At 38.2% G+C, this 23,377-nt stretch overlaps 1 protein-coding gene across 1 annotated transcript in view; it reads left to right on the forward strand.

Moving 5' to 3' along the window:
* The first annotated feature begins 222 nt into the window (after positions 1-222).
* PPP2R5A (protein phosphatase 2 regulatory subunit B'alpha) overlaps positions 223-23,377 on the forward strand; it is a 44,865-nt gene continuing 21,710 nt past the window's right edge. Inside the window, exons 1-2 of the mRNA XM_081998209.1 lie at positions 223-723; positions 18,973-19,169. Coding sequence (XP_081854335.1) covers positions 573-723; positions 18,973-19,169 — 348 coding nt within the window. The 5' untranslated portion in view covers positions 223-572. The remainder of the gene's footprint in view (positions 724-18,972; positions 19,170-23,377) is intronic.

Genomic DNA, 23,377 nt, shown 5'->3' on the forward strand with positions numbered 1-23,377 from the left:
GAGCCCGGCTAAAGCGGGACGCGGAGCGAACAAGGCGGGAGCGGGGCAGCGGCGCCGCTGAGCCGGACCCACGTCGCGCTTGCCCTGAAGAGAGCGAGACCCCGGCTCCCCCCGCCCCCGCGGGGAAGTTTGGCGCCCGCCCGCCCCGCCGGGCGAAGTTGTTGTTGGGTTTGTTTTGTTTCCCCCTTTCCGCCTCCCCTCTTTCCGCTCCCCCGCCGGCCGCCGTTCTCCCTCTCCTGCCCGGCAGCCGGCTCCGCGCGGAGAGGAAGCTGCGAGGGAAGCAGGAGCTGAGGAGCGGGGCGGCAGCCCGGACCCAGGAGCCTGCCCGACAGCCCGCGCTGGCACTGCCGCCGTCCCGCTCGCCGCTATAGGACGCCAGCCCTCTCCTCCCCCTTTTCCCGTCGGTGTGGTGTGTGCGGGCAGGGAGGACTTGGTTTTGGTTTGGGGGTTTTGGGTTTTTGGGGTTTTTTTGTTTTTTTTAAGACCTATTTTTTTGCCCGCCCGCTTCTCCTTCCACTTTAATATATGCTTCTGGAGAGCGACGTCCCCCCGCGCCGCCTCACCGCCCAGCCATGTCGGCGGCCATCTCTGCCGCGGAGAAAGTGGATGGCTTCACACGGAAATCGGTGCGCAAGGCTCAGAGGCAGAAGCGCTCGCAGGGCTCCTCGCAGTTCCGCAGCCAGAGCAGCCAGGTGGAGCTCTCGCCGCTGCCCCAGCTCAAAGGTACACTCGTCTGTCGTCCTCCCCGCAGCCCTCCGGCCACAGGTGCCGGTGCCCTCGGCCGCCCGGGGCTGCCCTGTCGCCGCCTGTCCTGGCTTGTCCCCTTCCCCCCCCGCACCCTCTGCCCTTTAGCCGTGTCCTCCTCCGCTCCCGGTGCTTTCCAGGTAGGGACCTTGCAGGAGTAATGCTGTGTGCGGATGGGCTCTCTTCCTCTCCTCATACAAACTAGTGTCGTACAGGTCGGTTCTCGTTTACTGCCCCGGGGACTGACTCCATTAACTCGCCATCCGTCTTCTGGGTAATTTAGGAGTAGGTGTTGGGAGGGCAGGTGTGCTTTTTGAGGGCTTATTGCGGAAAATGTAGACGGTAAGTTGAGTTTAGGGGTGCGGGGAATTGAGCACTAAAACCTCGGAGTGAGTGGTAGCTCCTCCCACGGGGGGATTTTGCAAAGAGGAACTGTGTGCCTGTGGCATAATATCCTGAGTTACCGGAGAGAGTTTGCGTCTGGCTTCTTTGTTTTTTCCCATTACTTTTGGACAGTGTTTGAATGATGTTTTGCCTGTTTAATTTTAATGATAAGGTGCTGCCTCAGAGACCTTCTCCTTCGTAGAGCTGTGTGCGGACGCTCACAAGCGAATGAAAATTGTAGATGCTGGCATTGATGACATTAAAATAGATAGTGAAGGTTTTCTCCTTTGTACTGGAGCTAAAATGTGATAGGACTCAGTTCGTTAGATTACAAAAATGAAACGAAAGTTAATTGCCACATTCCACACTTTTGAACATATACGTAACACATAAATTTTTGTATTTCTTCTTTTAAAAATTACAACAATAGTTATTAGGCAGAGAATAACTAACTTGTTATTAAATTATTTGACAAAGACCTGAAAAATAAGGGGGAGGTATTACCTTAACATGATCCAGCATATTAATTTTACTTCCACTAGTGTTAAAGTCTTAAGGTTTTTGAAGCTGCATCATATGATGGTGGAAAAAAAATCTCTGATGATTTGCAGCAAATATCCAAAATCTGAATGAAATACAGCAAACTTCAAAATATTCCTAGATACTGAGTAATGGTTTTTCCTGTTTGATTTTTGATGGCTTTTACAGTCACGTCTGTAGTATTTCAAGACAATTTTTTCATACTCTTGAGTGTGGAGATGTATGTGAATCATAAAACTGGCTATTATCAGAAATGTTATTAAACACAAATAAGCTTGGGCAGGAGAGTAACAAGGGGAGGTGGTTTGTTTTTTGTTTGTCTTGGATTTTTTTTTAGCATGTTTATTGCGGTGGCTTTGGGTGTTACTTTTAACAACAAGCAGGGGTGTTCTTGCTGCTTGTTTTGTGCTTGCTTTGTGAAGTTGTGTCATGTCTTGGTACACTAGCTTGCTCTGAGGGATTTATAACCGGAATAATTTATTTGAAATCAAGATTTAGTCTCTGCTATTCCTATGCTGTTTAGACAGTATATTTTCCTCAGAGGTCGTTTTATAAAACCACACTCGAGACCAAGCACTTGGTAAATATTGCATGTAGGTGTCAGACTTCAGAAGGTTTGAGTCCTGATCGAGCAAATGGTTAAACATACATACGTTATGCAGGGAGTAATTCCAGCTTAAATCAGCAAAATGTCCAAGTTTGCATTCTTTGCTGAGCTGGGACTTCAATATTAAAAAATTTAACTCTGTATTATTAAGTCATATAGTTTTGCAAGTGCGGTTTTACAGCTTTTTATGTCTAACACGGAAATTTTGCATGGCATCAGCAGCGCAGATGTTCGAAATTTGAGGCCATAAGCTATCAGAGGAATTTCTTCAGTTGTGCAGAGTTTTACAGTAGTTTGAATTGCCTTAAATTCTTAAAGGAAAATCACATCTGTCTCTATGCTTATGGCTTAAATCTAAAGACCTTCCCTCTAAACCTGCTTCAGAACATAAACTGTGGGAAAAATATACTTCTATGCCTTATAGTATCCCCACTAGCCAATTAGCAGAAGGTTGGGCAGCACTCTTTTGCATGTTTTATCCCTTGGGTTTGTGATGTTAAATTTGTCCTGAACGTGGTTATGGACATAGGATGATTTCTCTTCATCTGCTCGAGGCACACTCTCTCCCTTCATCTCTTGAACCTCCCCTACTCCCCAAACTAAAAAAGCTTCTAGAAAGAGTTTGTTCTCTCTATAAATGTATCATTTTGTAAAACTTCTTGTTCTAATCATGTACATCTTCAGAAGATGAAGCTTTGCTTTTTTCTTTAAAGCCAATATGGAATTCAGTAATAGTTGTGATGCTGCCAGTGTAGTATCATCTACAGAGTAGTAGGGAGCCTTCCCAGGGAGGGGCTGAGAAAGGAAAGTACAGTCATTATACTGATGCCTAAGGGTGCTCAGCATACGCTTACAAAATTAGATTAAGGGTTTTTGCTTTTCCAGATATCCTCAAATAAATGGTTAAATCCAAGGTGTCTGAAGCCTCTATTGGGATAGTGTTTTGTAGATGGAAAAGCAGTTTGGTATTCTGCTGCTGTAAAATATTTCATCTTGTTTATAGTTACTGTCTTGTTTCATGACTTTTAAGAAAAAATATTCTAAAATAAGTATAAACACTATTCTAAAGCTCCCCAATAGGTTTGTCAGACTGGTCTAAAATACTTGCATCTATTTTACTGGAAGGAGAGATGTTTCAGAAGAAAAATAAAAATTACCCATCCCAAAACTATCTACCAAACTTCTTGGGTAGATAGTGTTGTGGGGTTTTTTTCCCTTTGTCTAGGGACTGTTGTTTGTTTGCCAGTGAAATGGCCAGATCAGGTTGCGTAACACACTTTCATAGTTGTATTGTTTGAAAGCCTGTAGACAGATAATCTTAAAAGGACATATTTCTGGAGCTAGTTGTACTGCTGCTGTGTATTACTAAAATTCCTTAATTTGACTGCACATTGTATCGCTGTTAGGAGAAAAGATATACCTGTAACTAGTAGGTAACAGTCCCAAATAGTAGGTACTCTTTACTTCGGAGGTTTTGGGGGAGTGAGATTGAGAGGGGAGGGGAAAAAAAAAAATGAGGAGGGGCAGCAAGATTGTGTGTTGTCATTAATGAGCAACTTATTTTTGTGTGTGGTGATATCTATCATTGTTAGATAAAAGCTCTGCAAAACCTGACAAATGTCAGGATACATAAAATAAATTAGCAATGTGTTCTTCAGTTAAATTAATAGGTTTCCTATGTGTGTGTTATTCAGGAGAGTGTCCATTTTACTGTATTATTTAAAAGCTGAATAAGAAATGCTGAAGACCCAGAGACTATATTTAAAAGGAAAAAAAAAAGCTTGTTAAACCTATTAGAAGTTGAAGTCACTTCGCCCCATCTCCTTTTCATTTTGTCACTTTATAGTTTACATAATACAAATCCCTTGAAAAATTTGCAGCCAAAATAACATGCTGTTTAACAGCAGGATTTTGTCACTTCATGGACAATTCTGAGAGTGTTGCGTTTAAAGAAATCTGGCAAAGGAACTGTTATTTTTAACATCTTAAGAAATGATAATTTTGTCTCAATAGGAAATTGTTTTAAAAAAATGCAATAGCACATGCAGTTACCTTCTTTTTTGAAAAGAGATACAGCTTGACCTTTTAACCTGGCCTCACTCATTATAGTAAAAGTATGCATACTTGTTTCTGTCATTTTTGGTTGAAGAAGCATCTGAAAATACAGGTGGAAAATAGTGACTAGAAAACATACAACCCGTTGCTTTTATGTAGTACAGTTATTATGGTCTGTCAGGTTGTAAAGCAAATACACCTTTTTTTCCTGTGTACCAAACATGTCAAGTGCAGCTGGAATGAATAAACATTTCCTGATGCCTTTCTGTGATCTTTTCAATAGTGAATATACTTTTGGGAGGGTGCATGTCACCACAGGTTTGTTTCCTATATCATGCTCAGAGAGCAAATACATGAAAAGGAATTCTTAGTATTCACTTCCACATTAGACTATCTCCCCATAGAGAAAACTCTGGCCCTTACAGTAGAAGAACTGGAAAGTGGTCCAAAAATCTTTCAACCATAGGCTAGGGATGGTTATAACAATCTCTGTGGGGCTGAGATTTACAGTGGTGAAGTATACCGGAATAAGACATTTTTGAGATGACCTTCCAGGGTGTAGTTTCAGCATTCAAATACGGGATCTAAAGTAGGTGTTAACAATAGTATTTTCTTTACTTAAACCCTTGAGAGAGAGCTTGGATTTGACTAAAAACCAGCTGCTGTGTTCAAGCTAATCCTTTGTCGAAATGTTACAGGAAAGCGTAACTAGCTTGCATATGGGTAAAATTTTAATGTTATTAAATCTGTTGGGGCCAGTTCAAACCTTAAACTTTGAATTTTTTGAGTCATATAGTGTGTGCATAAATGACAAAAGTAAGTGGAGTTAGAAACAGCATTCCCTTCTCGTATTAATATTAAGTTGCCTTTGCTTCCCACAGGAAAATGTCCTTCAAAAATTTTATAATGGTTTACCTTTACTGCAGCCTTAATGAATATTTGTAAGTGAAATGACAATTTTCTGTCTCTTATTTGCACTTTCTTGTATCCTGATGTTTCACTGTTATTTCCTCTTCTGTAGTCCCCCATCCTATACCTTCTGTATTCAACATCCCTTCCAAGTATTATCTTCCTGAGTGAGTTTTTCCTTAAGAGAGAGAACCTTTATTTAAGGTGAAGAATGAGGATGTTCTGTGAGGAATTTAGGTTTAACTGTTATGTATAATCTCAGCAGGGTGCACTATAAAGTAGTCAAAACCTTCTGTTTAGTGAAGTTGCAGTCTTGAGAAATTGAGAACCTGTAATAGCTAAAGAAGCTTTAAATTTTTTTAATATTCTAATGCAGTTCCATGAAAAATGGGCTGTTTAATTTTTTTCTATATTAAGGAACTGTTCCTAGTTTATGGAACATTTAGTCTTTAATTCTTAACAAATTGACCTTTTTTATCCTTAGACTTGAATTTTTGGTCTTAGAATATACTTCCATCAAGAGCAACTCCTAAATATAGAGCCTATTGACAGTCTTCACATGAACTTTTCTATTTAAATCTTTTGCATCTTCTGTGTGCCAGCTTAGTATCAGATTTCTTTTTCCATATTAGTTGCTTTCTAGTTTAGTCAGATACTAGTTTTGCAGGTGCTGAATTTAATGTTAGGTGCTGTAGGAAATACAAATGAAATTGCTTATTGCTCCAGACTATCTGATCAAAAGAAGATTATTTCAATCTACAGATTTTTTTTTTTTTAATATCTATCTAAAAATCATTCAGTGCTTTTGAAAAGGTGTCATACCAACAGCTCGGAGAAATGAATATTCTGTTTAAGTATAGAAGGGATATGTGTTGTGTTCTTAGGAAAAAAAAACAATTCCCTTGGGAAGGGTATAAAATTCAGCTTCTACCATTGTAGTCTTGATTCCTGTTTTAATCTAGCAGGCTAAAGTTATATTTATAGTCTCATAACAGCGTGTGGATTTTGAAGGTTGGAACCACAGCCTAACTAGATGAATAGGTAGTAAATAACATCTGTTGTATAAGACTCACTTGGCAAAATGCTCTACTAGAAACTGGACCGGCAGTGGCAGCTTCTTTTTAATGTCTGAATCATTGATTTTTATCAGAGAGTCACTGAACTAGTTTCTGTTAAGTTTTGCTGAGTTCATGGCCAGTGAAGTATGTTGTCTACAAGATGCCTATTTCGTAGTATACTTTTGACTTAAAGGCAGAGCTCATCATAGTTAAGGTTCCCTACAATTTTCCTTCACAAGACCTTATTCTCAGCTGTTTACAGCATTGCTAAACTGTTTGGACTGAAGTTTTCCATGCCAAGTATGGACAGTTTTATTTGGAACTGTTCCTCAGGCTAATTTTCTTAGTTTCAGAAAAAAACAGTTCAAACTGCTTCTAAGACTAGAGTAAAAATAAATTGTGTGTTGTCAATATTTAAAAAAAAAACCCAAACAACAAAACAACCACAACTGTCTTGAGGTTTAATGTTTGCTGTACTTTGGAGCTTAGCACACAGCTCTCAATGAAAATTGGTCCAGTTTGGTCCAAATTCTAAGACATGCTCTGTAGCTGTTGTAGCTTGGTAGCAAGGCTGATAATTTGGTATCCACTATGCTATTCTGTATAGATAGTTCAGTATCTACTATGCTACTCTCACCTACTATGCTCTGTGAGGCTACTCTGCATGGCCTTTCTTTGGTTTTCTTCTGTGTAGTAGTGCTAGGCATGGTAACCAAGTGTATGGAAAACTTGTAAGGTATTCTTCTAGAAGCAAGAGCCCAGAAGTGTATTACAGGTGAGTATGGAAGTGGTGGGCTGGTTAGAGGTACTTAACATGGGAAGAGAGGGCAGAAGCTAGCTCCTCACCAATAGCTGTATTAAGCTCAGTATTTAGAGTCTCAACGCTCCTGTTGACTGTGAAACTTTCTGGAAAAGTTTCCTATCATACCCTCTTCCAGTTTCTTAATAGTTTTTCATTGCAGCTGTGGTTTTTGAACTAACTGTGATCTTCCTGAAACTTCATGGGCTTAGGGATTTTGTCCTGTCCATCAGGAATTGATTGCAGATGAGTTGGTTCGTCAAATGAGAGTCTTTACTTGAGAATTTAAAAATGAGGAGAACATAACTGCAGGGACCACTGTTAGAGCATGAAATTCACTTTAAATCACTGTGTTTAGTAGCACTCCTTCTGGCTACTATATGGTTGGGGGGGAGTGAAGCTGAGAAAGGCTGGTGAAATGTAAATGCAGGATGCAGACCTTAGTATTTTAAGGGTATGGAGGCTGTGGAGAGAGACAGCAGTATGTTCAGAATTGTAAGTGACCTGTAGCCTGCTAAAGTAGTAGCATGTATTGCTGCTGTGAATATGGTGGAGGGAAAAGGCTATAGATTTAGAAGAGAAAAAAGATTGTGCTGTTGTGTTGCCTGGCTACCATTGGGAAAAGATTTCTGTCTTGGTCCCTCTCTTTGACATTGTTTCTCACTATCTTACCGAGCAAAGCTTTGTTGAAATTAGTAGGTTTTGTCAGCTTCATTGACACAGTAGAGTTCGGAAGAGAAATATGAATTGTGCTGTGGAGCTGGGAGGTCAAGGTGTGAGGAACAACAGAAATTATTTGCACATTGTATATTCAAGAATAATGCAGCAAAAGGAAGATGTTCTAATTCTAGTAAGAGATTTTCAAACCCTTGAGAATTAAAGACATTAAAACTATTCCCTGCCATAGCAGGAAAACCGTCAATATGTAATACAAGTTTACTTTTTCACATTACTCATTTAAAGTTTATATCTGAGACCATCACACACTTGGAGAGTTGACAAGCTCTGGATAACAGAGGTGAAATCAGCACAGTAGATTTTCTCAGAAGAGCTGAAAGAGGACAGTATAGCATGGGCCTGGAAGGCTGATCTGAAGATCAGGAATAAAAAGTCTCAGCAATTTGTCTGAATATGAAGGGGGAAACAGCTTTTATTTCTAAGATTGCTGAATTTGAAAATTAGCAGGATGCATCCCTGCATAAGCAAGTGAACTTTTAGAAGTTATTTAATAGGTTACTTTGTTTCTGTAGATGGTTGGTCCTGTGAAAAATTGAAGCACACCTTTCATTTTATTAATTTCTTCCCAAGTAAAATTCTATGGGAAAGCATGGGGGGTGGAATGGAGTTTAAAAAAAAGGTTCCAATTCAGTGTAACTGGGTAAAGCTTTTGAAAAGTGTATGATATTTTTAATTAAAAATTCTATGTTTACTTAAAATATGGCATACACATAAAACTGAAGTCCTGTTAAGCAGCACAAATTTTGGTTCCACATATATGTAACAGAAACATTGAGAATTGCACTTAGGTTTCAAATTATATATGCAAAATAAATTTGTGCATGTTGGATTCTGTAGGAAAACAGTCATTATTTTGAGATGAAAAATTAAGATGTGTATGTCAGAACTGCATAGAGAGGCTGGATCCCACAGTACAGTCAGCAAGGACAAGGTTTGGTAATTTATATTTCCATGTATTTTCCCTTCATAGTAGGAAGCAGGAGCAAAGTGCATTCTGTATATCAAAATGGTGTAAACTGAGTTTGAAAATAGGTAAGAGATTTTGCCAAATAGGAATATACTTAAGTGTAGGATCCCTTCTTACTGAACACTTGATGTTTATGGTTTTTGATAGGAAGGACATAACTGTTAGAGTATGGTTAAAATTGGTGAAGAAAGTAGCTCAACCTCTTATTTATGAGGCTAAATGCTTAATTTCAGTGAAGTGGGTAAAGAGATCCTGCAAGTACTTGAATGTTCATCTGCTCAGGATGATCTGTTCCCATTGAGATCAGTGGGAGTTAGGTCATTGAATGCAGTGGAGCCAGGATTTCACCTGTGTTTCCAGTCTAATTTAATCTTAGTTCTTCCTACTGTAACACTTTTTATAAAGTATCTCATTATCTTATTTGGCTGAGAAAACTTTGAAAATTAAGAAACACTGGTTTAGCCAAGGAGTTAATCCAATGTGTAACTTCCACCTGGATTTACACAGGAGTTCATGGGAAGAGGAGGTTTTTCTTTGGCTTTTGAAAAGATAGATTGCATGTTTCCTTTGGCACGAATTTCCTATTAAATTACTCTCCTGTACATCCCCTTCACACATTTAAAATAGCTAAGTGCTAAATGAACTGCAAAATGAGTTTCTGTACTTCTGTGAAGCAATGTTTAACAGCTACCCCTTGGTTTCAAATAAAAGGTATTTTTATATTGCACTCTCTGCCACGTAAAAATGACATGAGTGTTTCTTCGGTTTCTGGGAAAATACAAACAAACTTGATTTGTAATGTTGACTTGCATTTTCTAGTGTGATGTCAAACTGGAGCAACTTCAGCATCTTACTCAGAATTAATTTTATTCTTAGATAAGGTGAAGAAATTATTGGGGAAGAATACAAGTTCATAGATTAGAAAAATCATCTCACACCAGATCCACTTATGGCATACTTTGTTATCAGTTCTCACTAATTATGAAATACCATAATTTCAGTCAGACAGAAATTTTGTAGTTGACTTAAAAAAGGGAACTTACTCAAATTGTAAATACAGTTTCTGTCTATTCAAGCTTAAAAGGTGCAAATCAATTTGTTTTGGTCTTCTGGTCAAAGTGTTTATGTTCCTATAGATAGAGAATGTTTTTAATACAGTACTGTGAAATGGTTATTGAGCTTAAGCTTTTACTGAGTTGGTGCGGCACACAACTTTGTCACCTGCTTTTCAGCTGCCTTCATCCCTAGTAATGTATGTACAGAGTACTACAGCTGTTGGGGAGGGTAAAATAGGGAGCGGAGCTGTTCAGATTATTTTCCTTTTAATTCATAGCAGGGTAGATGTGAAACAGTTCCTTGAGTCTACCTTGTCACAATCTGAAGGGTTGTTTTGTATCTTCAAAATTACATGTGAAAATCCAAAATTGTATTGAACACTTACACTTCAATAAATAGAATTTCTTTAAAGGAAAATGCTTGTGTCTGGGGAAAAGTATAATTAACCGTTTGTGTGTCAAGAACAAGCAGCATCAGATTGTCTGTTCTGATCTCTTTTGATTCAACAGTCTCAGAAGCTTGATCTGTAGCTTCTTCCCCTTTCTGGAGAGTCTCTTGGGTCTTGCTGGTGGTTAATTTTCTTGGCACATGAGCGAGTTACAAGGAGTAACAAGTTGTGTGCCAGCCTCTCTGGGTGCTTTCAGCCTGTGGCTAGTACTATGTAACCTGAGTTAGACTTTAAAGAGATGGCCTGTTTATATACCCAGGACTTTACCTTGACCTTTATTTGCCCTTTTGTTAAGAGGACTTCGTGAAAGCATGTATGTTTTACCACAACAGAAACCTTTGTTGCATTTCAATATAACAAAAGCTATTTAGAAGTTGTATTTTCTGTTTTGGGAAAGCGGTTTTAATTCTCAGGCCTTGATACCAGCTAATTTTAAGTTAAAAGTTGCCATCTATCCCATATTCGCATCTTCTGAGAAACAATTTCCCATTCCAGAAATCAATTACTCTCCCCTCTTTCCCAGTTTAATGACCTGGCTGTGCATGTTGATTCTGTGGTAGGATTTGTCACCCTTAAATTTAGCACTATCTTCCTTAAATTTTTTAAGATGAATATTACTTAATAATAATGAGCTATTACACCTTCATCAAGCCAGTGACACCATTATTTGGGCTAATACCTTCCATGCAGGAGAGAATTCTAAGCTCTTAAGGCCTCCGCTTATATTCAAGATAGGCCCATCCTGGCATATGATCAATCATTAAAACTACTTGATGGTTTTTAAATGAAGACAGCAAATACAGTAGCAGTGTATGCCAAAAACATCAATGAATGCACTGGGGAACATAATAGTTGGCTTACTGCTGGAAGATTGCTTGTTTCAAATACAAGAGGAGTAGCATAATTGTTTTTTGAATACATAGACTTCAGCTGCATAAGAAATGAAGCTTCTCTGCCTTTTATAATAAATACAGTATCACTCTGAAGAAAACTTGCATATGTTTAACTGTATGCAAATTGCTCAACTTCTCAGTACTTTCAAAAGCAGCATTGATTCAACTGTGACAGGTCATCAGACAATTTAAAAAAAATTTTTTTTTTTGGTTGCATGTAGCTGAATTTGAGTTAAATCCTGAACTGGTGGCATGCTCTTGAGGAAACCTTTGTATTGTTCAAGTGGCATGTTTTGTTAAGGATGACTTCAGGGTGTTTTATGTTCCCGTTCCAGTGGTTGGTATGTTTGGTGGATGGGTTGTTTGTTTAAGGAATCAAGGTACTTTAATTCTCCTTTTTGAGAAAGCATGGTAGAAATGAGGTGAATTGTGGCAGACCTGGTTACTAGAGTCTTGCTAACTTTTTGAGAACTAAGAGAATAATTTCTATTGCTTTTTGCATCTGACTGCATGTTGTCTTCTGTAATTAGACAGTGGGAAATAGGGCTATTAATATGAAAGCACTTCAACAGAGTATCATCTTACTGTCTGAAGTGCCTTGGTTGACTCAAATCTTCATTAAAATCAAAGGATTTAATGTGGTAGTAGCTGGTGACTCTTAACTATATGAGATAATAAGAAAGCTTGGAAGATGATAGAAACAATCTAGATAAAACACTTGGCAGTTTACCATCACTGCAAGGAGTCGTGTCAGAGAATTTGTGACAGATGTTGTTAGATCAGCATAGGCTTTTCAGATTTTCTGGACCGATTTGTTAAGGTCAACTGCTGGCCATGTAGAGTGGCAGATGTGACTATCTGAACAAACAATATGTGTTATTGGATGGAAGATAGCTTTCCAGGAGTACTTCTAGTAAATGACTTCAAAGTCACCTGTAGCCTAGACTTTGTAAGTAACTTCAGAAACCACAATGCTGTGTGTGACTAACAGTCATTGTTGATTGTTATCCCCATCTAGTTTTACTTTTAATGTGTGATTTCCTCCCTCTTCCCTGGCATGTGTTGCAGAATTCATCTGAAATTCAGAATATTCCAATGAGCAAAACTTCTGATTTCTTAGCTTGAATTTCAAAAAAAAATTGAGATTTACTTGGATGGTGGTATGATTTTTAGCAGGTTAGTGGTGTTTGGCAGTTTTAATTTGACTTTGCACAACTGATTGGAGAAAAGCATATATTAACTTGGATAAAACATGTGGTGTAGGGACAGCTGAGTAACTAGAGTGTTGCAGTGTATTTTTGAAGTATTGTTCATGTGGCTATCTCAGTGCAAGTTGTGTCTGACAACCATCTGAAGAATAGCTTACCTATAAGTAGAAGTACAGCAGAAGCTCAGCTCGTTACCTTGATTGCTCCTTTGTAGTCCTTTTGATTTCTGAAATGAAGAGGTTAAGTGTTACTATGAGCACACGGGTCCTAGATAGGATTGACCAATGTGCCTTCTGTACCTTCAATTCTGTGCCAAGTCCTTGCTTTGGTTATCTCCCTGAGTTTCCTTTGCAGCATAATGTTTGAGAATATCATTGTACTTTGTTTTTTTCCAAACCTCCTTCTCTAGTGAACAAATCTACTCCTGTATAGGGAGGTGGTTAACTTTCAAGGTATATAATGTTGTTCTGACTCCCTTATCTGACCTGGAAAGCCAGAGCTCTGTTTACTGAAAACACTCAAGAGAAACTTACTCAGTCCCTTCCAGAGTTCCAGCAACAGCTGTAGACTTTGGGCTAACAGATAATTTGAAAATATATGCTGTTGAATTCTGAATGGAGAGGGTGAGGGGGAAAACCCACAACCAATGTCCATTAAGAAATGGTACTTATTCCTTAGGGTAGCAAAGTTTTTTCTATGTGGAAAACTTGAAAATACTGATTAAAAGATTTGTTGGATATCTTAAGGTGCTGCACAAGTACTTGTCTGAGTAACCCCACCAGTTTCAGTTGGGCTGTTGAGCTACCAAAATCTGGAATTGTGGGAACTTCTCTTACGGGTGTACAGAGTTACTAGAGAATGTTGTAGACTACCAGTATAGCCAAGTACACTGTGAGGTTTTATACAGGGGCTACATTTTTCTTTAGAAAGGACTTTAAAGAGATTTTTCAAAAAACAAACCAACCCAAAACAAAAAAACAAACTATTATTCAAAAAAGTAGCTAACCTAACTGAAAAATCCTACCCACACATTATCTCATACCCTGTAGTTGGATTATATGGTTCCAAAGGAGACAGTGAACTAACTTAATGGCTCACTGCAGCTGAAAGGAGTTTCTGCTCCCATCACTAGCCTTGTGTGAGAGCTGATGCACATCAGACCCCTCCAGAAGCCATTTAACCTCACCAATATGGCCATGTTATTGAGTTAAGCAGCACACAGAAGAGTCTGACAAGTTCCAGAGCCAGTGTTGAGGGGTGGCTGTGACTGGGAGCAGAGGAGGGAAAGGGAGGAATAAATGGCAAGAGGGTAGTGGGGGGTGAGACCTCTCTCCTTTTCATTGTCAGTTGACTATTTTGCTGCCTGTCAAGCTGCAGATGTAGATTTATGAGAACCTGGAAACATACTCTGTCTGTCCCCTGTTGTAACATCAATTGCATCAAAACTCCTATTTCTTAACAATGCTTTACTACGCCTATAACACAAACACAGACACCCAGATGCTACAAGAGATCGCAACAATAATGCACAAAAGAACTCCCCAGGACAAAGATAAATCTTTAATTCAGGTTAAACAGGACTCCCTATGCTTGATTCATGTAGGATAGGCCAGAGTTTACCAGACTAACCCCTGTCCAGACTAACAGTATCTCTGAAAAGAGCAGGTTGTACAACACTGTTGATAATTTACTGATATGAAGAAAGAAGTAAAAGAATAAAAAAACCCAAATGCTAGATGTCTTGTAGTACATGTGCTCCTCTCTCCACGTCAGAGTTAGGGCTTCATTCTGCTGTAGTAGATCCTTTCACCATTGAGTACAGCTGCATATAGCACAGTAAATGTAACCAGACAACAAAGACTAAATATGTAGCTTCACACTGTGGACTATGACATAAGTATGGCACAAGCCTTGTCATGTATCAGTCCTTGCCTGTATTTCAGTTTGTCAGGGAATTATGTAGAAGTGTAGGATTGCCCACCAAGTTCAATTTACTGTAAGAAGAGATATGCAGTACTTTATTCCATAATATCATTGTCCTCCAAGTGTTTGAAAGGGCTGCATGTGAACTGCTTTAAGAGGCTGTCAGAGAAAAGCTTCATGGTTGTTTCTCTGGCTTCTGCATCTTCTTGGGGTAGCTTTTTCAGGAAAAAGCAGAAATACTTAATTAGTTATTAAAAAAAATTTGAAACTTGTTGCAAATGTTTTAGAGGGTTTCTTTTGTATTGGCGGGTCAAGTACGCTTTTTGAACTTCCTGTTCGTGTAGTTGAGACAGGAGTTTTTGTGGACTTTGCTTCAGTAGCAAGAACAGAATCTAGGATTATGTTAGGTTCTTTGGCTTTGTACAGAAGGTCTTGGGTAAACAATTATGTTGAGAAAGGAGAAGTATCTATCTGCTCCTTCCAGAAAAAATGCCTGTAAACATATGAGATAAATATGCTGTTGGAAGACGACATTGTAGTGTCCTGGCTGGTGATATGGTGGTGTTTGTCTCTCCGGTTATATGCTAGTGAGGTAGCTCAGTGATTGTCGACTGTCGTTCCCCATCTGTATCTTGTTTGGGCCCTCCAAACTCCATGAAAAAATTCATCTTTTAATCAATATTCCATGCTTAGACTTGGATTGATGACCTTATAAATTTGAAAGCATTTGATTTAGAGATGAATCTGTACAATGATGCAGTTTCAATGTTTAATAACTCCTGTTCAGAAGGAACTTCCAAGTCAACTTGTTTATAATTTTTTATCCTTTGATACTGTGGCTACTGTCTGTAATGATCAGGGTTTTGTAAACAGTAGAAATAGTCTCTTGAGAATTTCAGTATGATGAAGTGCAAGGATCAAGTGAACTATTTTCATCAGTTACAAACATTTTACCATCTGTGGTGGGAATGACCAGAGGCAATGCATATCCTTCGAAAGAGTCGTGGTTAAAGTGGATCATATTTTACAATACTTCTTTTGGTGTTGGATGGAAATTTTTGTCTTTAGGATTTCCTACCATCACATCCAATTAAGAATCGGCTTTCTGTAGCTGCCTAAAATCTCATTAGTACCTTCCCAAGGACCTCAGATCAAATGACAACCAACCTTTCAAAGAACGAAACAGTGGATTTAAAGAATTTCCTAAATCCCACTTCTGTTGAGCAGCCTCTAGAAAATAAAGCTGAGGCAATGGCATTTTGATGATCTGGATCAGACGGTGTGTGGACCGTATTCTGGGGTGTGGTTTAATGTATGTATCTTGACACTCTTCCAAATAAGATTAAATGCCTTCACTCTTTTTTTTTTGTTTTGTTTTGTTTCCTTCCCATCCCCTTTTTTTTGCTTTTCCTAAAGTGTCTTTTCCAACAACTCGCAGCAATTCAGGGATAGGCTGGTAATAGAATTTGGGCTTAATTTTAACCCCTCCCCATTCCACTTCAAAATACAGCTTGTCACAGGATTATTTTACTGAATCATCCACTGTCTACTTTGAACCTGTATTATCTTCTATGGTCCTTACGGTATTTAGGGTATTTGAAGAAAATCAGTTGTCTTGAACGTCAGATGTATAGTGTAAATCTTGGTAGATGTTAAATTAAAACTGGTTTAAAAATCATGCCACAGGTTGTTAAACTACTAGAGCTAAAAGCTCTGATGTTGATGCAGTTATGGTGGCACAGTTTATTTTATTCATAGGACTGGAGTAAACTATGGCACAGTTTATTAATAGAATTGGAATAAACTATGGCAATATGATTTTATCCTCATGCAGAGTTGTCTAGCTTCCTTTGTGCTGGGACAGTTAAGATGGTTAAAGGCAAGGCTTTAACCAGTTAAGAACACTCTCTGACAAACAGGTTTTCCCAAATCACTTGATGGTTCCCATGGTACCTCTCCTAACATTCCCAGGACAAATGTGCTATATGTCAAGCAGGGACTGAGCACATGAAGACAGGCAGTGCTGATACAACAGAACTGGCTTTCAGGTCACGTTATTTATTACCGTGGTTGCACATAGTTTTCATCTCTTGCAGATGTCTTTATTTTTTGAGTCCCCTTATAATTATGGAAAATGGATGTATGCATAGAGGAAAATACGTCCTTTAGTTTTGCTTTGAATGATATGAGTAACAAAACAGACTAATAGTCAGGTTTTTCATTTGAGAAAACATGTCTAATTGAGATAGATCAGATTGCTAATGAAATGGACTGGTGATGCATGGCAGGAGAGATACGATCTCTGTTACATCTAATGTCTAACTGAAAGTGGCTAATGCAGGGATTTCTTTGATATTCTAGAGAAGGCAATAAGTGATTTGATTATTTTGTCTGAATTTCTGTTACTTGCTTTTAACCTTAGGTCTTTTGTCTATTTTAACCACTGTTAGGAGTATTCACGTGCCATCTGCTGGTTTTTGAAACTTCCGTCTGCTGGTTTTTGAAACTTCTCGGTAAATTTTGGTTAATGATACTTCATTTTATTGAACATCAACTAATTACTATATTAGCTGTGCCTCACTGCTGGGCTTTTGTAACTTGGAGCATAGTTAAGTTTGTAGTGAGGAAAAATAAGAGTAGGTTTGACTCCTGTTTGAGCCTGGCTATCGGCTGGGGGCTAGTGTCAAAAAAAAAAAAAAAAAAACCAAAAAAAAAAAAAAAACCAGCTGTCCTCCCTGTGTGTTGGTTCCTTAAATTGGGCTTTTTGGATTTTATCCTCAGCATGTCACTGTTATTGCCTTGTTACTATGATACAATACTTACTCATGCAATCAGCTGTAGAATATTAAAAGATCTGAGCTGAAGTGTTATGTAACTCACAAATGTTTTTACAGCTGATGTTCATTATTTTGCAGGGTGTAACAATTTGTGTCTTTGTACTTATCTGAGCAAAACGAGCATCTAGCAAAATTTTTATTCAAAAGAAAAATGGTTAAAATGGCAGAATTAACATTCAGAAGTATGAATTGGTCTTTATGAGGGAGTAGTAATTGCTAGCTTTTTTTGAAAGCTCACTGAAGTTGTTATGCTCAGTTAATAGGATCATAACAGTCAGATGGGGAAAGGGAATACGATATTCTGGTGTTTGAACTCTCAGGGCAGAGCAAGCAGTTGTGATTACAGTGGAGGCATTCCAGTGCATTTTAGCAATTACTTTTTGCTTATGGAAAATAATTAATTCTATCAGATAATTACTGAATATTAGAAACACTGGTGACTGTTGTTGTTCCAGCCACTAAATGGAAGGTGTTTTGGTAAGAAACTTGAGGAGCTGGCATTATGAAAGTGTTTGAGTTGTTAAACTTGCAAAGTTAAGCTGAAGTTTTTGTTTAATTATAATAACCTTAAAACAATACAGAGAAGTATGAGAGCTTTTTGTGACTTGTTCAAATTTTAAAGTGAGACTTAAGATTTTCAATACTCAGTGATACAAGGCAGTTGCCTTTTTCTTGTCCTGATGAAACAGCAATGCTAATATCAATACTGCAGTGAATGAATGAAGCTAAGGGATTAGTAGTCTTGCTATAGACAAGTCTTGAAAATTCTTCAGGGGGAGAGCATTCCTTATTTCCAGATAAAATTGGAAATAAAAATTTTTCACCAGAGCAAGTGAAATCCCAACTGACTGATAGATGAGGTGATGCTGTGTTGCCGGAGTGCCTTAGAACCCCAACAAACAAATAAAAACAAGAACAAAAGACACATTAAACAGATTTCTCAGTTAAAGCCATGGCTGCTTTTGTTGTGATCATGCAACTTTTGAACAGTTACAGTATTTTAAGGATATATTAAATATTTGAAGCATACAACACTTTATCTTTTTAGAGCTAATGTGAAGTACTGATGGGGGAATTTTGCTTATCAACTTATAAAAAAACCCGCACTATAAAATGAAAATGCCAAGTCATAGCCAAACATGTTGTCTTAATAGGCCAAAAAAGCTTGAAAACCTTACATGAGTAAGATTGTAATAAATTGTTTAGACCAAAGCATAAAAATTCAGGATTAATCCTTTTGAAATATTGGAGTTGATTCTTAAGAGAAACATTCATCACATGATGTCAAAAGTATGTGAAGCATTTTGCATTGGGGTAAAAAGACAAGGTTCCTTCAAAGCAGATTTTACAGCTTTTAAGCAGGTTATATAATAAAGGATTAGGGAACAGAATGAGACAAATCGGATGAATGAAAGGTTAGTGTGACGCACTGCTTCTGTATATGACTTCTGGTGAGGGAGAGGTGGTATTAATGTCTATGTATTTCAAATAAAGTTGTTTCAGGAACTCATTTTTCCTTAAGTTTTTCCTAAATTTAGGAAAATTCCCTAAATTTTCCCCATTATTACCATTTGTTTATCCATTATTTCTTGTATGAAACACACGTTGTGAATAGCAGGTCTTTCGTTCTAACATACTTAAACAGATATTTTCAGTTTTGACAATGCTGCTTATTAATTTGCTGACTACAGAGCATACTATTCCCCATAATGACATGATAGCTGTGCAAGTTTTAGTCAATAAAATAGAAGCAAACTCAGGATTTCTAAATCTACAGACTTCAATTTTTTTTTTTTTGCTTTATAGATGCCACCTTCAATGAACAGCAAGATCTTTTTTGTCAGAAACTGCAACAGTGTTGTGTACTCTTTGACTTCATGAACTCCGTTTCAGACCTGAAAAGCAAAGAAATTAAGAGAGCAACACTGAATGAACTGGTTGAATATGTTTCAACAAATCGTGGAGTGATTGTTGAATCGGCTTATGCTGACATAGTGAAAATGGTAGGTAGAATTTTCTTGTTACATTTTGAATTCTAATAAAATATCTTAAATTAATCTGCTTATGAATGTGATGGTATCTAACTCAGAATTGCTGTTGGTTATTCTGATTATAAAATATCATTTGTTAATGATAACTTGCCTTACAAGATTGTTTAGAAAGGCTTGTAAAAACACACAAAAAACTTGTAAGCTTTAATTATTAGCTGAAATGTGATGCATTTAATTTAATTAAAATGAAAGAACTAGTGTATTGCAAATGCTTGCAGTCTGGGTAAGCTTTGAAGTTGTTCTCATTCAGCAAATGGAAATATTTTGGTGCTGCCTGTCTTTGTTTAAGAGTGGCAGTGGAGTGACAGGCTAAAGTTTTCTGGTAAAGATTCTTCTGGGTACTAGTGTCAACAGAAAGGTTTACTGGTGTAAGAAAACAACACTACTTTGTAAATACTTTATATGTCTGTCTGTTACTGTTTTGGCCTTGGAGAGCTGTGCTAGAGTAGTCTTAAGTGGCTTGCTTGAATTGTAAACCACAGGATGACTTGTACTGTGCAATTTCTACAAATGACTTGTTGAATAAGCAACAAAATATTTGTGGTCGTTATCTGCTGACTTTCCCAGGTTTTTTTATATGCATTTTCAAATGCTACATTAAGTGAGGTTTTAGATATGTCTGTACTCCACGTACAGGGAACGCAACTGAAGAACATTTGACAATCTGAAATATTTTTAAATCGCTTTTTCTAGAAATTTGAAATGTAAAAAGAATGTGTCCAGTGCCTGTGCATTTAGGCTGATGGTTCTCTAAACTTTGGTTAAGTTTACATAAGGTAGAATGCTGACTCTAAAGGTAGCTATCAGGAACATAAGCAGACTAGTTCAAACATATGGCCTATGCCTGTTGTAGTTTTCTATACAGTGCAAGCTATTTTTTCTTAAGGCTTTGCTTGTTTTCTTGTTTGGTGGTTTGGGTTTTTTTGGTGAGCAGCTGATATGGAAGATCAGGTCTTTAATGTAGATAAGCATGGAAATTTTGTCATTATACTGAAGAGCTAGGCTTATTGAAGCCTTTCTAATCATTTTGGCTGTTTCACCAGATGCTTATTAAGTTTTACAAAACATCTAGGACACTGGTTTTTCGTATAGTTGGGGGTTTTTGGTTTTTGTGGTTTTTTTTTTTTTTTTAAAAGACATGCGTTCTTGTCCTGAATGTTTTTTTTACACAAGAAAACAAAGGACAGAGTACGTCCACCTCTTCTTTGGCTGCTTTTTTTCTGCTGCTGCTGGCAGCAAACCTGAATCCTTGCAGTATTTTCTTACTCTGTGTGCCCTCTATAGCCTCTTGTTAGAAGAAAGAGTATGCTAACTAGCCTATCATACTTGTTGAAGGGAGATTTTCTTTTATATTGGAGCTGTTTTCTTTTCTTGGAGATAAGGTGTTGCTGAGCTGTTCTTTTGAGCTTATTGTTGCTGTGCAAATGATTGGGCTCTGTGGATGCTTGTTTTTGCTTCTATAACAAATTTCCATCTCCCCTTCTCCCCTAAAATGACAAAAAATGAAGAAGGCCTTAAATGCTCAGTAAGAGCTTTTTCAGAGCTTGAGACAAAAGATCCCTCCAAGCCTGAATAGTATTTCTAGTCTCCCTGGTAACTGGCAGCAGAAAAGGTCTTTGCTGTGAATTAGGACTAAGTACCAGCTTTCAGAAAGAACTCTGGACTGGTCTCTCCCTCCAGAACAACACGTGTGTAAGGCTTGAGGCTTTTCTTTGCAGCAAAACTTCTATGAGATTTAAAAGATATTTTTGTATTTTTTTTGACTGTTTTACTACATTAAAAGAAAAAGCATTTGAGTTTTTTGCAGAGTTTTGAAGCAATAAAAAAGTAGAAATGGGCGTTAAGGAATCCCAACTATCATCTGACTGGTAGTAAAGGATGAACAGGCTACGAAGATTCCCTGAAAAAAGCCAGAGTGGCATTAGTGGCCGAAGCGGAGCTAATTTCTTTCCAAAGCCCCTTGTCTTTCCCTAGGCCTAGGACCCCTTTCCTCCAGCTTACAAGTTGAAGCAGCCCAATTTCCTTGGAGTTGCCCAGATCTTGGGGAGGCAAAGTCAACGTTCCCTTACAGATATGAAGAGGGAAAAAAAAATTTTGTTCCTGACCAGTGCATAGGCAAGGTCTGTGCAAGTGAGGAGGTCTCCTTGCATCCCTTCCCTTCACATGGTCTCTGTTACCATGATAGCTGCTGAGCCAGTACCACGCAATAATGGCTCGTCCCTGAGCTGCTTGGATCATGAGGTAGGGAGCACTAGAAACGATACCAATGTCTTTTCAAGCCACCAAGGATGAAACAAGGTCATTAAAAAAAGATCTTTTTGTTTAGGCAGATGTGCCGGACATACGCTTTTTGGTGTCCCAGGCAACCTGATTTTCCTATAATTCCTTTGCCAAAGCCTTTGAATTAGGAACTGAGGAAGAGTTTTGCTTACAGATAATTTTGAAGGGGTAGCACAATGGTTTGTGCACCTCCTTTCTAGATCATCTAACATGAGTGTCTTCTCTGGAATTCTCAATTGAAAGTACTCTGAAGCTAACAGCAAATTAGGGTTTGGTATAGTGAATATTTTAAGTTTTAAAACTTCCTGGGAAGTTAGAAAGCTTAGCCTTTATCAGGTTTGGGAGTGTAACAGAAATGTCCCTCCAGTACACATTACTCCTCCATCTCCTTGTGGTTGCTAACCTCCCCTCATTCCCAACCAGCATGTAAAAATCCAATGTAAATGAGATTGTCCCAGCAGCTTGCACAAGCTATGAATTTAGAATTTCAAAAAACATCAAATATCCCTATCTCATGCTCAGAAATTGGAGTTGAATCTAGTATCTCTCCAAATGCTTAGCTCCTTAGAAAGTGTATAGACAATAAGGGATTTTTTTTTTTTTTAACATATAATTGCTGTATCTTAATACCTTAACTGGCACATTTTGAGATGTCACTTTCACAAACTTTCTGAGTTTTAATTTAGAAGGCTAATGCTGGGTTTCTCTGGAAATTTATCTAGCTGTAAAAGCCTTTTATGATTTGTATTTCTCAAATCATAGTTTTGGGGTAAGACCCCACTTACAAAGGAAAAGGAATGTTTTCTCTATATCCTTTCATATTATTTAAGAATCTGCCTGGGGAGGAAAGAATGAAGGTTTTAACCTCAAACACATTTTTGATCAATACTATTAGCAAGGTATTAGAAAGAAGCAAATGAGACGGGAAGCAAACGTATTTAAAACATAATGAAGTAAATGAAGCAGTTATTTAGGGACCCAGACTAGTATATAAAAATGGTACACAGTTTGTTCTAAGTTTCGTATGTTCTCAGGAGACCAATAATGCTCATAGAAGTACTGAATAATCTGAAAATTATAAATTTAGTTTTCTAAAGATCTGGCCAAGACGCTTGCTATTTGTTTCTGCTACAGAAGTATGTTCAGTAGTTAGCACCTTTGTTTTGGACTCAACTTTTGCATTCTGTATGCTGTGCTAAAGGGTTGACTGGTTCAGTTCAACAAGATGCATCTAAAAATAAAAGGATGCATTTTCAGGAGACATTACCAGACAACTTGCAAGCAGAGATTGGGGAGTCTCTGTAGGGGACTGCTTTGTATGTTGGATGTTTCTGTTGAATACCTAATAAGAGTAAACAGTATCAAATAACAGAACCAAGACTGTAGTTTTGGTTTTCGGGCCTGATTAAAATACGTTCTCTCGGACTCTTACTTCTCCCTCCTCTCCCCCCAGCCAGCTTCTCTTGTGCTCCCTTGTGTTTCCAACATTAAAGAGCAAGCGTACTGTTTTGGTGGGGTTTTTTCTGCTGTGCAGTAAACTAGGAGTTTCCTGTAGTGCCCATCCATACACAACATCATTGCCCTTCTACTCTAGAGCAGCAGTGTCTTGTCTCCCATGTATCAACAGGAGACAGTGACAGGTCATAGAATGAAGCGCATAGGAGGAAATGAAGTTAGTTTATGCAATAGCTTTACATCTTGTTTAATGAGGCAGCTGATTCTTCTATGCGGAGCCAGCTGGGTGAGTTCAGGATCTTTTAAAAGTCCAAGATTCTTCAAACACCTTGGAGACTCCATGGAAGCTGTGTGGTAGCATTTGTTGCAAACTGTCAAACATTCTTTCTGTTGTGTTTAGTAGGCTTGGGTGGTTAGCGGCTGTT

The sequence above is a fragment of the Phaethon aethereus genome, assembly GCF_964289735.1.
Source record: "Phaethon aethereus genome assembly, chromosome: 3".
Classification (NCBI taxonomy): Eukaryota; Metazoa; Chordata; class Aves; order Phaethontiformes; family Phaethontidae; genus Phaethon; species Phaethon aethereus.